This window comes from Schistocerca cancellata, chromosome 1 (genome assembly GCF_023864275.1).
Source record: "Schistocerca cancellata isolate TAMUIC-IGC-003103 chromosome 1, iqSchCanc2.1, whole genome shotgun sequence".
Lineage (NCBI taxonomy): Eukaryota > Metazoa > Arthropoda > Insecta > Orthoptera > Acrididae > Schistocerca > Schistocerca cancellata.
This window is the reverse complement of record NC_064626.1, coordinates 468,231,596-468,249,422: the sequence shown is the minus strand read 5'-3', so window position 1 is coordinate 468,249,422 and position 17,827 is coordinate 468,231,596. Positions and strand designations below refer to the sequence as shown.

At 41.3% G+C, this 17,827-nt stretch overlaps 1 protein-coding gene across 1 annotated transcript in view; it reads left to right on the top strand.

Moving 5' to 3' along the window:
* LOC126177063 (ubiquitin carboxyl-terminal hydrolase 34) overlaps positions 1–17,827 on the top strand; it is a 479,314-nt gene that overhangs the window by 282,651 nt on the left and 178,836 nt on the right. Inside the window, exon 32 of the mRNA XM_049924303.1 lies at positions 4,905–5,071. Coding sequence (XP_049780260.1) covers positions 4,905–5,071 — 167 coding nt within the window. The remainder of the gene's footprint in view (positions 1–4,904; positions 5,072–17,827) is intronic.

Below are 17,827 nucleotides of genomic sequence, written 5' to 3'. Positions count from 1 at the left end.
GCAAGACCAGGGATTTGTGTTTTGGGAGGCAAGGGAGTTCTCCCTCTAGATGGCATATAAACAGATTGGCATAGGAGGGTGCTATGCGGTGACACAATTTTTTTATACTTTCCCTTCAAAGGATAAGTAGTTGTGTAGTAGGATAAAGTTTGTAAGGTGGATGAGAAATTAGGTAGGGGGTTTGTATTCTGAAGGATGTTGAGAGAGGTACTTAGTGCTCAACAGCAACACAACAAGACCATGGGCATGAGGGATGTTGGTGTGTAGGGAACTGGCATCAACAGTGACAAGTAGGGATACTGGAGGCAAAGAGGTGGGAGTGGTGGAGAGTTGGTGAAGGAAGTGGTTGATATGAGAGGCTACATTTTGGGCAGTTGGTTGCAGCTGTTGGCCAATGAGGGGTGAAGTTCATTTTGTGGGACACACTAACCAGCTACAGAGGGACATCCAGGATTGATGGATTTGTGGATTTTGGGGAGTGGGTTTGCGAGGTGTCGTGGGGGTGAGGAGGGAAATGGATTCAGAGAGAGGTTCTGGGAAGGGCCCAAGTCCGTATGCAGGGACTGGTGGTTATGTTTGACTTCTGGGCTTGGATCACTTTGGTAGAGTCAGATAATTGGCAAAGGCTTTCTGCCAGGTAGCCACCGTGATTCATAACGACAGTGATAGAACCTTTATATGCAGATAGGATGATTAGGTGAGGTCTGTCTTGAGGCTGTGTATTGGCTATTCTGTCTTTTGCTGAAAGGTTGGTGTTCTTAGGAAGGGGCTTGGGGAAGGGTGGTGAGGCCAAATGGGAGTAAGGAATTCCTAGAACATGACCAGGGGGTAGTTTGGTTACTTATGGGGGGTAGTTTCTATGAGAGTTGTTCAATAAGTAATACTCACATTTTTTAAACAAGCCATTAATATACTCAGACGAATGTCCTTATTGGTGCTTCACATTTGATGTTTGTTCTGTGCGCCAGTGAAGTTTCGAACCATTCTGGCAGATGGCAGAGCCGTAGTACAGCTTCAAAATGGCATCTACATACGACTCATGTTGCAAGTAGCATGCTTTTATTGAAAAAGCTTGCTGAAAAAGAAACCATGGTGAACATCAATAAACATTTGTGTGCAGTGTATGGTGATTCAGTTGCACAATGGGTAAAGAAATTTACAGCCTCAGGAAATGCGAAACAGAGCTCCATGATCAGCTACACTCAGGACATCGTGTCACATCCACTGCTCCAGACATGCTGAATCGTGCAGATGCAATTATTCATTCCAACTGCCACTCTACAGGGAACACACTTTGAAGATGACGAGAGTGTCAGTCATGCAGTGAAAACATGGCTATGCCTACAGGACAAGAGCTTTTACTAGCAGGGAATACATGCTCTTCCCAGCATTGGTGTATGGTCCTTTAACGTGATGGAGACTACATGGAAACATAGGACATGGACAAGACATGTTGATGTATATTGTCACCAAATTCTGACTCTTAACAATAACTATGTTCTGAGAAAAAAATATTTGGGGCATTACTTATTGATCGACCCTCGTAGATGACATGTCTCTGTGCCTTGCAAAGACCTTAATATCAAACTAAGATCCCCAGAAGAAACTCCCAGAGCCTCAAAGACAGTAATGTTTCTTGCAATCCAGATGCGCAATGACTAAATAATGAAATGAAGCTCATCCTGTTAGGTACTTAACATTAGCTTGAGGAGTATGTATGTAGTTATAGATATATTATATGTTTGCAATTTCTCCCTGTATGGAATTATTATTGAAAGTGGTACTTTTCTACAGGGGCAGTTTTATGAGATGCATCTAGTTCTCTTGTGTGCTGTGACATACACAATATAATAGTTGCATGTTTTTGTGCATCATGACAAGAGAAGTTTAAGAGTGTCATATAAATGTTTAACATTAAATATTGTGCATATAGGCTCACAGTAACAAAGTGAAATACTTGTGAGTGCACAATAAGTTAGTCAACATTACTATTCCAGTTTACAATAATTATGCATAGGATAGATTGCTAACACCATAAAGATCACATATTGAGTTGCAAATAGATACAACGAAAGGGCTATTGAAGACTTTTTGGCCAGAGGCTTCGGGGAAAAAAATCAAAACAAACATATTAGTCATACGACTGCCATTTCTGGCCACTCTAACCAGACTGCAACTATTGCTTTGAACAGAAGACAGCAGTCAGGAATGAGGCAGGGAAGGGGAAGGAATAGCAGAGAACAGTGGGGGGGGGGGGGGGGGGGAGGGTTGGAAAAGGAGAGATACAGACTGATTGATGGGTGCATTGGCAGAGAGCAAGCTCAATGAGGGTGAGGGGTTATAAGACAGAGGAGACGGAAACTGTTGGGTAAAGACAGTACGGGTGGTAGGATACTGTATTTTGAGGCTGGGATACTTTCCAAGTGGAGAATATGTTGTAAGGGTAACTCCCATTTGCACAGTTCATGAAAACAGGGGTAGTCAACAGTTTTTTAGCCATACCACCCACTTTTGTATCTTTGTTAATAGTAAAACTTAATAACTGCCCACCTGTTCCACAGTACAGGTGATTCATAATGTAGAGAAGTAACTTTATTTTAATAGTATTTATAAAGCCGACTAACACTGATCTATATCAGGCTATGTTAAAATTTCTGCCCCTCTAACTGTGCACTGCTGTGGTCAGCAGCAGATGTGTGAAAATTGTGTGGGGAAACACTTGTTAAGTGAAACTGCCACATGTAAAGTGCATTGAACAAGGTGTGAATAAATCATGTGCATCTGTGTGGATGTGAAGGACAATAAATTATCCCTTGTGTATCCAGTAGATTATTGGATTGATATTTTTGCTCTAGTGTTCGTTATCTTGTATTTAAACTGGAATCTTTCTGTCATTAATTTAAATTTTGTAAAAAAAGTTATTGCTCAGTAGAATTTTGATTAGAGCTTCTGATAATTTTTTTTTTTTTTTTTTTTTTTTTTTTTTTTTTTTTTTTTTTGTGTAATAACAGTAAAGCATTGTTTTGAAAGACTGAATACATAACACTGAGTTGCATTTAGGGTGTGAGAAATTATGTTGGCCGAAGTACTTCCTCCAACAAGGCCTCAGCCAGTTCTTACTATCCTTGTTGGTCTGAACAGCTATTTCTAACAGCCCTGCAATTATGGAGACATTACATAACTTTGGGACACTGCATAGCAGCAGATAAAAAGTGTTCCTATTATATTTTACTGCTTATAATAATTTTCTCACCCTACACTTTCATGCTACCCTATGCCTATTTCTGTTGGAGTAGGTAAATTGTTACGCAGTACTTTTGTATCCGCCAAATTTACTATTATCACAAGATTCTCAAAAACATCTCTCTAATTATGTGCATTAGTAAATTTTGTTGTTGTTTTTGTATTGTGTTGGCAGGTACTTGTATTTTTGATTTGCTATGTACAATATCAAGGAAAAAATATTTGAACTAAGAAAGAGATGGCATTGGCATCAATAAAATCTTGTTTTCGTTATGTTAGTACATGAAGCACAATAAGGTAAATCAAGTATCAACTTCAGGGACATAATAGTTTCATTTATATGGATTTTTAAGTACCTCTTTGCCTTGCTTTCAAATTGACAATGTGGAATACTGTCGCATCATAAAATACTTTGTTTTGAGCTGTTTACAACAAATGGAAAATTTCTCCAGAATTGGTGGATGTTTGCAAGGAATCTACTGCTTCATTTTCAACCATTACAAAATGGTTGCTTGAATTCAAATGCGGCGATACATCTCATGAATATTATCCATATGAAGGAAGTTTTAAAACTGCAAAAAAAGGTATAAATATCGAGAATGTTAACAAAGTGGTGCTGGATGATCAGGTGTTAGAGGTGTGTGGTGTAGCTGATGCCATAGGCAAATCATAGGAAATAGTATTTGACAGGAATGAATTGGCTGTGAGAAAGCTTGGTACAAGATGGTGGGCATTTTTTCTGTACTGACCAAACACGGATATGGAAAAAAAATCTTAGTAATTTTTTGATCTATTTAGAAAGAATTCAATTAAATTTGAGCACACATTTGTTACTGTTGGTTAGATGAGTCTACCACTTCAATTAAGAAATGTTTTCAAGGTTGTGACTGGAAGCTTGATGACCCTGCACAAAAGAAGGCTGAAGTTGCTTTCTTATTGGATGCATTGTTGAGGATGAAAGGATAACTAGTGATTACTGTACAGGTCTTCTGCAGCAAGTGGCTGCTTGATAAAAAAGGATAACAAAAGAAGTCATGATGTCAAATGAAAGAAAGAGCAAGAAAACATTTGCCATCAGAACAATTCACCTGCTGACTGTGGGGTGAAGGCAGTGGGAAAACAAAAGGATTTGAAGTCTAAATTCTTTGTATGCCCACGCTGTTCATCAGATTTGATAGCCTGCATCTAAAGAAATAAGTGGCTGTGAAAATGTTTTGAACCCACAGCATTGCACTTTGCAGAAACAACCTTTGGAGACTTAATGTTGGACAATGTGTGTTTCTCTTAAAGGTGGCTATGCCAAAAAATTTGCACTTTTTACTTGTAGAACATAAGATTTGAGTCCTAGCCATTACCAGTTTACAGCCATTTACCTTTCCCTTGCAGAGAGGTTTACTCTTTTCTACAATACTTTTTGCAGAATAAAAGGTTACTTTTAAATTCTCTTTTTGCTTTGCAGCATTTTAAGTAAAATACTGGCAGCATGTTCATAACATATTAATGAATGCAAACAATTTTCCAATGTTTTCAACACTTTCAACATTGCCTGTAGTTGTTTCTTATAAAATTTGAGTTTTGTCGATGGTCATTATGTTGAAAAATATGTAGCTTCCTGAAAAACCTGTGGAGGTTGGTTTTCATGTGAAACCTTTATTTTTCAGGGCATGTTTTAAGAAGCTGCCTCATATCTTGTGCTTCAATACTATGCGTTACACATTCAACATGTCAACAATGTTGAAAGAGAAAGTCAATACCCATTTTTCCTTTCCATTGCGACTGGATATGTCAGGCTATGTTGAGAAACATCTGATGCCTCAACATTATCAAGGTAATCCACACATAATGTATTCTTATCATTTCATGATCATGTGCCTTGTATTTTTGTTATAAAAGTACTGGAATAATTAGTGTTCATCATTGTTCATATTTTCTTCTGTGTGTCTTTTCCATAAAAATTAGTGTATTAAACAACCGGGAAAGACCAATGTGGAATAACCATAAGATTATGAAAAGAATAGGTTGCTGCTCACCATATAATGTGTGTGGTGACTGGCAATTTTCCTTCTCTTTATATTAGATTAGATTTGTTCCATAGACACACAGTGAGAAGATCCTCAAGGATATGAATCTTTGCTTATTTTCTGGTTTATGTCCTGTTTAGTCAAGATGGTAATGAACTGGATATGGTGAGGTTGCAGTACAGGTTATGAAAGAAACATAAACATTTTTGAAAAAAATTGAATAAAATAATTGCTTGTAATAAGCAGAATAATATAGCACCCTGCCACTTCCCCTAATAATCATTTCCACTTTCAGAAAGTTCATAAATATGATGTGACATTGAAAAAAGTGCCAAATGATGATTCATGTATTTACTCCATTCATTCATCTGTTTTGTTGCAAATTTGACATGCTTAACTGAATTTCACATTATTTTTTTTAAACTTCCGCTGTAATAAAGATGAATTTGTCAGTGCTACTATTATTAATGATTTTGTATAAAAAAGAACTTAATTTATCAACTAGACTAGTCAAAAATGTTGGTGGACACCCCCTTTAACATTGCAGATATAACATTCTCATCACTCTCATAATGCTGCTACATCAGCAGCAGCCTGACCAGTCCCTTCTTGAACAATAGCATTCTTCATTATCCTCTGTCGAAGTATATTGTGTGCACACTGTTGTTACAACACCAAAAGCAGGTGCAAAATTGTCATTAAAGTGGCTGCCAGTTGGCTTTTGATGAGGAGTTCTTTTCATTGCTACAGCTCTGATACGTGGAGCTCATGCAGGCAAATGCAGTACAGTTCAGGATCTCTTTCAACATGTGTAAAATTCTCACAATATGGGACTGCAGAGCCTAGTTTCAAAGACAACAAAGTAAAGCATTTTATAAAACTGAACTTTCAAGTAATATGAGATCTCATGTCAACGATAGATAACTTCACCTAAACATATATTATAAAACCACCTACAAACGACAGACAAATAGATCTAAAATCAGCAATTAATTTCATAAGATCCAAATATGGAGATTAGTGTCTTTGAAAGCTAAGCTTATTTCATGTAAATAATTTAGGCGTGAAGAAGACCACTAGACAACTCTCTCTGTTTCTACTCTCTTCTACTCCTGAACTGTTTGAATTCTGCCAGAACTTTCCATGCTGTACATATCTGTTTTATTTTTATTATATATTTAAAATAGATGTTTTCTTTAATTTCCACATATGTCACAGTAGGACGGAAGTGTATAAACAGTTATTGAAAACAAATGTCATGGGAAACATAGACTGTTTGTTGCAAGGCTATACTCACAACAAAGAGGAGGCATTGTGTTGCAGACAGGCACAATGAAAAGACTGCTAAACATTTAACCTTTTGGTCAAAAAGTACTTATTCCAAAATTAAACACACACACACACACACACACACACATACACACACAGCTACTGTCGCTGCCTGCTGGGGCCCGAGAATCACTCCTGCATCTGTCATGTGCAGTAATGTAGAATGTGTGGTTGTAAGGAGGAAGCATGGGGTGGGAAGTATAACATCGTAGGGGTGGGGGAAAATGTGTGCTGTTTTTGGTAATGTGTAGGGATATTGTGGGGATAGGATCGGCTGCTAAGTACTGAGTCCAGAAGCTGTGATCAGGGTTTCGGAGGGTGGGGGAGGGGGGGACGTATAGATGAGAGAACACTGTAAGACTGTAGGTGTGTTAAGGAAAAGGAGGCATGTGTAGTGCTGGAGTAGAAGCACGGTAGGGGAAAGGTGGGGGGGGGGGGGGGGTTTACAGGAATAGTAGGATATGTTGGATGGAGAGTTCCCAGCAGCACAGATCAGACAAGCTCATGTTGGTAGGGGGTATCCAGATGACACAGACTTTGAAGCTGTCATTGAAGTGGTGCACATTATGTTGGATTGAATGTTGAACAACTGGGTGGTGTGGTCCAGCTGTCTCTCGGCTACAGTTTGTCAGTGGCCATTCATTTAGACAGACAGCTTGTTAATTCTGATGTCCACATAGTAAGCATCACAGTGGTTGCAGTTTAGTTTGTAGATCACATGACTGCTTTTACAGGCAGTGCTGCCTGTGGCTAGATGGAAGATGCCTGTGACAGGTCTGGACTAGACGGTAGTGGGAAGATGTGTGAGACAGGTTTTGCATCTAGGTCTGTTGTGGGGATATGAGCCAGAAGGCAAGGGGTTGGAGGAGGGATGTAGGAAGGGTGCACAAGGACATTGTGTGAGTTTATTGGGTGGTGGAATACCACTGTGGGAGAGGTGGGGAGGATAGTGGATAGTATATACCTCATTTCAGGACATGATGAAAGTTGAAATCCTGGTGAAGAAAGTGATTCAGGTGCTCCAATCCTGGGTGTTACTAAGTCATCAGAGGAATGATTGTTTGTGGCTGGCCAATGGGTAGATGGGAGGTGGTAGATGACTGGAGGGAGAAGGCACAGGAGATCTATTCCTGGACAGGATTGAGGAGGAGAGGGGGTTAATTTCTGTCTCTGAAGGCGTCAGTGAGATCCTTGGCATACTTGCAGATGGGCTACTTGTCACTACGAATACGAAGCCCATGAGTGGCTTGGCTGTATGGAAGGGACTTCCTCATATGGAGTCAGTGGCAGCTGTTGAAGTAGAGGTATTTCTGATGGTCAGTAAATGTGATGTGGATGGAGGTATTGATGTAGCAATCCTTGTGGTGGTCAGCATCAAGGAAGATCCCACTTAAGAGTTCATCACTCTTTGGTGATTTCATGACTAGCTACCATGGGGCTCCAGCTTTGCAGCACCTCTCCCTTTCCATGCTGCATGTCTGTCCTGCTGTTCTTTTTTCCCTCTCTTGGGGAACATGTCTTGGGTATTTTGGGGCATACATTCTGCGTTTTAATAGCCTGACATCAGAAAAGCCCCTCATCTGCTTTTCTGTGTTCTCCATCTCATACCCTACCTCTGCTTCACCGTTTGAGATTCCTCTATGTTTTCTCTTCCTCCCTGTGGGCTCCTGAAGACTGGCCCTCACGTTTTATGCATAACAGGTGACTGGTTAATGTGTGATTGTGAGCCTCGGGTCGACAGGTTGGGTTCGCACGTACCCACTGATACAGGCCAGGACCAGGGAGGGATGATTGCCTGAGCTGTGACTCTCCCAAATTGCCAATTGGTCCCTCTATCAGAAATTTGGGAGGTGTGACCTGAGGTGTGAACCATCACCTAAGATGGGAGAGCGCCCCACCGAGGCAGCCCCCAGTTCGAAGGAGCGTACCATTGGATACGCTGACAATCATAGGGGATTCACCTTGGGTCCTTATGGGATCATGCACCGGAGGAGGTCAGTCCTTTGCTATGATTAATTAATTTATTATACAGAAAGGTGTTGATGCAGTTGCTGGCCCTGCAAAATCTTGCTCTTGTTTATGTAACAGGACCTTGATTTTGGAGACCAATAGTGATTTTCAAGCCCAACAAATGCTTACAGCTTCGCTCCTCCATGGCTATTCTGTTGGGTCAAGGCCCATTGAATGCTGAAGTCTTCATGTGGTGTTATTTACACTAGGCCGCTTGATTGCCTGACTGAGGGAGAAATCCAAACTTACCTCTGATAAGGGCATCACTGCAGTTCATCGGGTAATGAAAATGGTTGATGCCACCTTAATTCCTACATGCCCTCTTTTTCTCACTTTTGATCAAGTAGTGCTTCCTTCGAAGACCAAAGCAGACGATGAAGTCATCACCGTCGAACTGTACATTCCAAACCCGATGTGTTGCTCCTAGGGTCAGTGTTACAACCACACTTGAATGTCCTGTAAAAACACTGCCAAATGTATTACTTATGGTAGGCACCCCTCACAAGTGCGATTGCCTGCCACCTCCCGGCTATAACAATTGTAACGGAGACCATGCTGCCTCATCCCATGAGTGCCCCATGTATCTCAATGAGTGGGATATCCAGGATATTTGGGTGAAGGGAAAAAGTACCTTTCCCTGTTGCTCACAAGTCGTTGGCTAATTGAAAGCCCTGCGTTTTACCATCTGGCACTTAACAGTACCGTTCTATCTACCCCTTGCTCCACAAAGGACATAGCCACACAGACTTGCGACCTCAAATTCAGCACTATGGCTGTAAAATTACCCTATCACAATAGCATCCCTGTCTCCTCTTCCAGCTCCACAAGAAGCCACCAAATGTTCACCCCCGGTGGTTAAATCCCATGCTTCACAACTGGCTGGCCAGAAGGACAAAAGGAAATTAGAAATTTCAGGGAGAATCTTCAGCAGTTAGGATGGGATGAGGTGTACAAGGAACCTGATGATAATTTAAAATATAACTTATTTCATGATACACTTGTAAGGGAATTTGAAAACTATTTCCCCAAGAAAGTAGTTAAATCTAATTATAAGAAACTATGCAGAAAACCTTGGCTTACTAAAGGAATAAAAATACCTTGTAACCGCAAAAGGGAACTGTATCTAACAACAAGAAAGAGTAATGACCCAGAAACAGCTAAATATTATAAAAACTACTGTGATACATTAAGAAAGGCTATTAAAAAGTCCAGAAGCATGTGCATCATGTCTGAGATTAATACCTCTGATAACAAAATCAAAACAATTTGGAATATTATTACAAGGGAACAGGGCAACCAAGAGTACAGAATGATGGCATTACCATCAAAACGAATGGAAACTTGACACAACAAGCCGGAAGCCGAAAACATTTTGAATAATCATTTTTTAAATGTTGTAGAGAAAATAGGATCTAAATGTTCATTAGAAGAAGCTAAGCAGTTAATGGAAGAGGCCTTACCCACACAATTTGATACAATTGAAATTCCAACCAACTCTCCATCTGAAAGTAGGGTGATGATAAACTCTCTCAAGAATAAAAGCTCACTTGGAATTGATGGCATTTCCAGCAGGATAATAAAAGCTTGTTCCCAAGAGATAAGTGGGATTCTTAGCCACCTATGTAATAGCTCTCTGAAGCAGGGTATCTTCCCAGATAGACTGAAGTATGCCATTGTTAAACCACTGCATAAAAAAGGGGATATGTCTGACGTCAACAACTATCGTCCAATCTCTCTTCTGACTGCCTTATCCAACCTTTGTAAAAATAGTTTTAACAAAATGTCAGTTTGGTTTCAAAAGGTTTTTCAACAGAAAATGCTGTATATACTTTCACTAATGAAATATTAAATGCTCTGAGTAACCAGAAGTCACCTGTTGGGATTTTTTGTGATCTCTCAAAGGCTTTTGATTGTGTAAATCATGGAATACTTCTAGATAAGCTCAAGTACTGTGGCATGAATGGGACAGCACTCAAATGGTTTAAATCTTACCTACCTGGAAGAGTGCAGAAAACTGAAATAAGCATTTCACATAATATGCAAGAAACTGGTGATTTCTCAAACTGGGGAACAATCAATGTTCGGTCTTGGGTCCTCTGCTGCTCTTAATATATATTGATGACTTGCCATTCTATATTCACAAAGATGCAAAGCTGGTACTTTTTACCTATGATACAAGTATAGCTATCACAGCCAACAGACAAGAATTAACTGATGAAATTGTAAACAATGTTTTTCAGAAAATCATTAAGTGGTTCTCTGCAAATGGGCTCTCATTAAACTTTGACAAAACACAGTATATACAGTTCCACACAGTAAATGGAATGACACCATTAATAAATATAGACTGCAATCAGAAATTGGTAGCTAAGTTAGAATATTCAAAATTTCTAGGTGTATGTATTGATGAGCTGAAAAAAAAACTGGAAAAAAACACACTGAACATCTGCTGAAACGTTTGAGTTCAGCTACTTTGCTATTAGAGTCATTGCATATTTTGGCGATATACATCTCAATAAATTAGCATACCACGCCTATTTTCATTCTCTTCTTTCGTATGGCATCATATTCTGGGGTAACTCATCATTGAGTAAAAGTGTGTTCATTGCACAAAAGCGTGTAATCAGAATAATTCCTGGAGCTCATCCAGGATCATCCTGCAGATACTTATTTAAAGAGCTAGGGATCTTCACTGTAGCCTCACAATATATGTATTCACTCATGAAATTTGTTATTAACAATCTGAACGAATTCAAAAGTAATAGCAGTGTACATGGCTACAATACTAGGAGAAAGGATGATCTTCACTACTCAAGGTTAAATCTAACTTTGGCTCAGAAAGGGGTAAATTATCCCACCACAAAAGTCATTGGTCACTTACCTAATAGCATCAAACGTCTGACAGATAGCCATATAGCATTTAAAAGGAAATTAAAAGAATTTCTTAATGGCAACTCCTTGTACTCATTAGATTATATTTTGGATATAGTAAGTGGGTAATTAACCCCCCCCCCCCCCCCCCCCCACACACACACACAAAAAAAATGTGTGTCTTGTAATATTTTGTGTAGTGTAATATCTTGTATAGACACCTTTTATTAACCTGACACGTTCCACATCATTACGAAGTGCCGTATTCATGATCTATGGAACAATTACTAATCTAATCTAATCTGGACTCGTGTGAAGTCTTGCAACATCCCTCCAGCCAACAAACATCAGAGTCTTCATCTATCAGTCGTAAAGGCTCTAGGAAATCAAAGAAAGACAAATGGTCTTCTCCTTCACCGACACTGCGATACTTTCCAATGGTGTTGCCCCGCGATATCCTCACCCAACCAACCTTCATTTCGCTGGTGTGCACTACTGACAGTTTTTCTGCACTGGAATCTGCGGGCAGACCCAGAACGAATACTGACACCTCTGTAGATCTCATGGAACAGGATCCTCCAGCCTCTGCATCCTGTAGCACTGAGTTCCACCTCCCCTTTCCCCTTCATGACTGTCCTCCAGTGGAACATTTTCGTCGTATTAGACCCAACAAGGAGGAATTATGACTGCTCGTAGAATCATAGTGTCCACTTGTTTTCTGCCTCCAGAAAACAAAATTGGTTCCTAGCAATCACTTTGACCTCTCACATTTCTTTATGGTCTGCTTTGACCTTACCCCTGAGGACAGCATTCCCCCTCATGAGGGGAGTCGTGCTGCTCATCCAGGATGGCGTTCATAATCCAACCATGTCATTAAACACACGGCTGCAAGCTGTTGCCCATTCACATTTTCCTTTCTCACTTAACCTCTTCTCTTTGTAACATCTACATCCCTCCATCATTCGGTGTCACCAGTACGGATTTCCTCCAGTTGAGTGGTCATCTCCGTCACCCCTTTTTACTGTTTGGTGACTTTAATGCACACCATCCTCTTTGGAGTTCTTCCAGAACCTGTCTGAAAGGTGCCCTCATGGCTGACCTCAATCAACTCAACTTCATCTGCCTTAACACTAGAGCACCCACATTCCTTTCAGACTCGATGCACACCTATTCCCATTTGGACCTCTTGTTCTGCACTGCCCAGCATGCCCGTCATCTCGAGTGGTCTATTCTCTGTGACCTGTACTACATTTTTCCAGTCTAATGTCCATGTAGAACACCTTACAAACGTTGTCCTTCCTGCCGCAGATTGTTCCATTCCTTTCACTTCATCTTTACCGCATTGTGTCCCAGACCCTGAGGCTTGCCATGGCACAATTTGTGCACGGAAACATGCTCTCCACATTTTTAACTGTCATCCTACGATGGTGAAATGTATTCGTTATACACAGTTGCATGCACAGTGTTGTCACATTCTCCAGGATAGCAAAAAAGCTAGCTGGGTTTCACTTACTTGTTTTATCAGTTCTCTCCCTCTTCCATCATGTGGGCCAAACTGTGATGGCTTTCTGGGACCGAGGTCCATTATCAATTTCTGGCAGGACCATTGCTGTTGATGCCATTGTGGACTACTTTGCTATCTCTAACACCTTAGGCCGCTATTTTGTGGAGATTTCAAGCTCCACCCACTGTCACCCTGCCTTCCTCCATTAGAAAAGAGTTGAGGAGGCTTGGGATAAACCCTTCTCCTTAAAGAATCGTGAATGCTTCCATACCGACTTTACTTTGAGGGAGATAGAGCACTCTCTTACTTCATCATGATCCGTTCACATTCAGATGATGCAGCACCTTTCTCTTGTGGGGAAGTAGTTTCTCCTTCACACATACAATTGTATCTAGGCATATGGCACATTTCCTGGTCACTCACTTGAAGCCACTGTCGCCCCAATACCTAAGCCCGGTAAGAACAAACACCTTCCTTCTCGCTACTGCCCCACTTCTCTCACCAGTTATGTTTGCAAGGTAATGGATCATATGACTCATGTGCAGCTGGTGTGGTGGATCAAGTCTTGCAATTTTCTGTCCCCTGTACGATGTGGATTTTGAGCATGCCATTCTGCAGTTGACCATCTTGTCACTTTGTCAACCCATGTCATGAACAGTTTTCTGTAGAAGTGCCAGAATGCAGCCATGTTTTTTTTATTTTTTATTTGGAGGAAGCCTATGACACCTGCTCACCTGCTGGAGGACTGGTACCCTGCGTACTCTCTACATTTGGGGCTTCCAAGGTCGCCTGCCCCATTTCCTTCAGGAATTTTTAAAAGACAAGAGTTTTCAAAGTACATGTGGGTTCTGCCTTGTTGGACACCTTTATCCAGGAAAACTCAGTGCCTCAAGCCTCTGTCCTGAGGTTTGTCCTCTTTGCTGTAGCTATTAACACTATTACAGCCTGTATCCCGCAGCCATCTCTGGCTCCCTTTTTGTCGAAGATTTTGCAAGCTGTTGCAGTTCTCCATGGACTTGTCTCGTTGATCGGCATCTTCTGTGATGCCTTGATCATCTTTACTTGTAGAGCATTAACAGTGGCTTTCACTTTTCCAGTGACAAAACTTTTTGTATGAATTTCTGGTGGCGCAAGGGGTTTCTTCCACTGTTTTACATTTTGGACCTGTTGCTTTTCCATTTGCTGAAACGCCAAAATTCCTGCAACTCATGTGTGATAGGAAACTTTCTTGGTCCTCCCACATTCTTACCTGGCCGCCCACTGTACCTGGTCCCTCAGTGTCCTACGTGTCCTCAGCAGTACCTCCTGTGGAGTGGTTTGGACCACCCTTCTCTGATTGTACATTTGTACTGATCCCTTGTCCATTTGAAAGTAGACTATGGATGTTTTGTTTATGCAGCTGCACGTCCATCGGTCTTACACCATGTAAATACAATCCAGTAATGGAATCTGTTTGGCCACTGGCACCTTTTACACTAATCTGGTTGAGAGTCTCGGTGCAGAAGCTGCCGAACTACCCCTCTCATACCAGCGTGATGTTCTCCTCAGCAGATACACAACATGCTGATTGTCTGCCATGCGTGGACACCCATCCTGTGCCTCCTCCTTTAATGACTCCTTTGACTGCCAGTGTCAGGTGCATCCTTCTTCCCTGCTACCTCCTGGAGTTGGCTTTTGTCTGTTGCTCCTGCAGCTTAATTTCATACTATCTGCCACTCTTGTGGTGGCTGTGAACCCTTCACAATCTTGGCATTGTGCACCAGCCCGTGTTCACCTTGTATTTCATTTGCTTCCTAAGGAAATTGCTCCAGATTCAATCTATCACTATAAGTTTCTTGGCTTTCACACAGAACGTAGTAATACTACATTTGTGTACACTGATGACTCTTGGACTGCCCATGGTGTCAGGTGTGCCTTCATAATTGTTACCAATTAAAAAAAAGAAATGAAATGAACATGTGGCATTGTTGGCCAGGAGGCCTCATCCGGGGAAGTTCGCCCACTGAGTGCAAGTCTTATTTCAGTTGACACTGCATTGGGCAACTTGTGTGCTGGTGATGAGGATGAAATGATGATGAGGACAAAACACAACATCCAGTCCACGAGTGGAGAAAATCTCCAACCCGTTCAAGGATCGAACCCGAGCCTGCTGCATGGGAGGCAAGCACATTACCACTCAGCTAAGCAGTGGACATCGGCACCAATGATTTTCATTATCAGCTTCCAGAGCACTGCTCAGTAGCTCTTTCCCTCATATTAGGCCATGAAGTACATCTGGTGACACAGGCTTTTCAATTGTGTTATCTGCTCCGGTCCTCTCAGTGCCCTTTAACCGTCTCTAATGACCTCGTTGTCGACGGGATGTTAAACATTAACCACCACCACCACCACCACCACCACCACCATCAGTGCCCTTCAGAGACTCTGTGTACTGTGCACAGTCCATCCTTAGTGCAATAGGTCCTAGGAAGCTTCCACTAGCTCTCTTTTCAGGCAGCCACTGTTATAGTTATGTAGGTTGCTGATCACATTGATCTGACTGAAAACGAGGCTGCTGACGCTGCTGCCAAGGCTGCAGTCCACCTAACTTGACCCACTAGTTTTTCCACTCCTTCCGGTGATCCCTGTGCTGCCATCTGCTAGCAGATGGTGACACTTTGGCTTCATCACTGGTCTTCTCTTCGTGGGGACAAGCTCCAGGGAATTAAACCTCTCCCTACAGCTTGGCAGACTACCTCTCCCCTTTCACAGCAACAGATCATTTTAGCTAAGCTGTATATTGGGTACTGTTGTTTTATCCATCACCATTTGTCAAGTGGTGATCTCTCACATTGTCATCAACTTTTGACTGTTTGCCATTTCCTGACCTAATGCTCTTTTTTTTACCCCCTGAAATTGTAATGATGTTTGCCGCCTATGTTATCGCATGTTTTAGTGAACAATGTGTGGGCTGTAAACCACGTTTTATTTTTTATATGTCGTAGCAGAAAAATAGAGAAAAAAAGATGAGGAAGGTGGTTGGCTTAGTAGAGGAGGACAAGGTGAACCAAATGGGGAGAGGATGTTGAGGTTCTGGAGGAATGTGGATATGATGTCCTCACTCTCAGTCCAGATCATGAAAATGTCTTCAGTGAATATGAAGGATTCCTGTAGATGACTCGTGAATTGATTGGCATGGGACCGTGCATGGAAGATGCCCGTTGTTGTACCAGATATTTATTTGTAGATGCCTTCAAAGGAGAGGTAATAGTGGATGAGGATATCGTTGGTCATGGTGACCAGGAAGGAGGTTGTAGGCTTCTAGTCATTTGGGAATTTGGAAAGTTAGTGTTCATTAGTGACAAGGCAACGGCACTGGGGATGTTATTTTAGGAGGATGTGGCATCAGCAGTGATGACCAGGTCTCTGGATGGTAAAAGAAGAGGAAATCTCACGAGTCATTTATATAAGATGGTAAGTTGCATGTAATAGGTTGAAGGTGTTGGTCCAAAAGAGCAGTGACTCTCTCAGTGGGGTACAGTAACCAGTGGTTAGGTGTATGGACTTTAGGAAGCATGTAGAAGGTGGGAGTGCAGGGAGTTGTGAGGGTTGAGGGGAGAGAAACACTCAGGGGTGAGATTCTGGGATGGACCAGAGGATTTGAGGAGTTAGTGAAGATCCTGCAGAGTTTGTAGGCAGATGTATCTGACACCTGTCAGAGTAGCTCTGCCAGGTAATCCCTGTGACCATAATCACAGTGGTGGATCCTTGGTTGGCAATTAGGATGGGGATGGTTGGGTGTAAGCTGTGTCTCTACAATACCTATTTTTCCAGGAGTTCTAGTCCTGCAAGAACAGGAGAACCAGTGAAGTTTGAAAAGTGGGAAATGAGGACATGTAAAGTCATGAGTCATTCTCGGGGAGCTCAGTTGGTAGAGCACTTAACCATGAAAGGCAAAGCTACTAGGTTCAAGTCCTAGTTGACACACAGTTTTGAATCTGCCAGGATGTATCATTTTTTGTTTGTTTTCGTTTGGAACAAAGTCTTCAGGACAAACATGTTCTGTTCTTGCAAATTCTAATAATGCATTAAACCTGTCCAGGGTGGCCGCAAACCAGGAGTATTAGGAATTATCAGGGAATTTCATGCAGCTGGGATATATCAAGGAATTTCATAAAGTATCAGAGAATTTTTTTGTGACTAACACCCCTTTTATATATGTTCAAAATGTGTCACGCCATCTATGGACTGCAGCTGGAAGATTACTGCACATTATTGTTTGGGATAATATTATAATTGTGGAGACCTGTATGCGTGCTTATTGTTCTGTGGTATAAACTGTGGAAACATTGAGTCATGGACCGCACTTTGTATATATAGCAGTGTTCTCCAACTAATACATGTACTATATTTTATTTTTAATGTACAACATGTTGATTTATTATAAAGATAGAGTGCGGGAATCTAGCACTTCTTGTAATCATTTTTATAAGATTTCATGAGTCACTCAATAAAGTTTGTCAAGAAACTCAAACGGATATAAATATCAGATTATAGAGCAATGAATAAGAATGAAGTTTGTACATGATACTCAACATCAAATTTTCTTCACCATGCAAGAGCTTCAGATTTTCTTCCGTCATTAAAGGAAATGCTTCTACCTCTTACACACCATATTAGAATCTTACAAATCTCAATGAATTGATCAAATGTTAATGATGAATTTTTCACAGAAAATCTGAGCTGCAGTCTACTAGTGCTCAGGGGCTCGGCATTGATTTGCTGGGTAAGGGCTTGGCAACCCCTGGGTTCCTGAGCTGGGGACTGGTAAGTGCCACCAATCTGCCATCACCGTAAACTCTGGGCATGC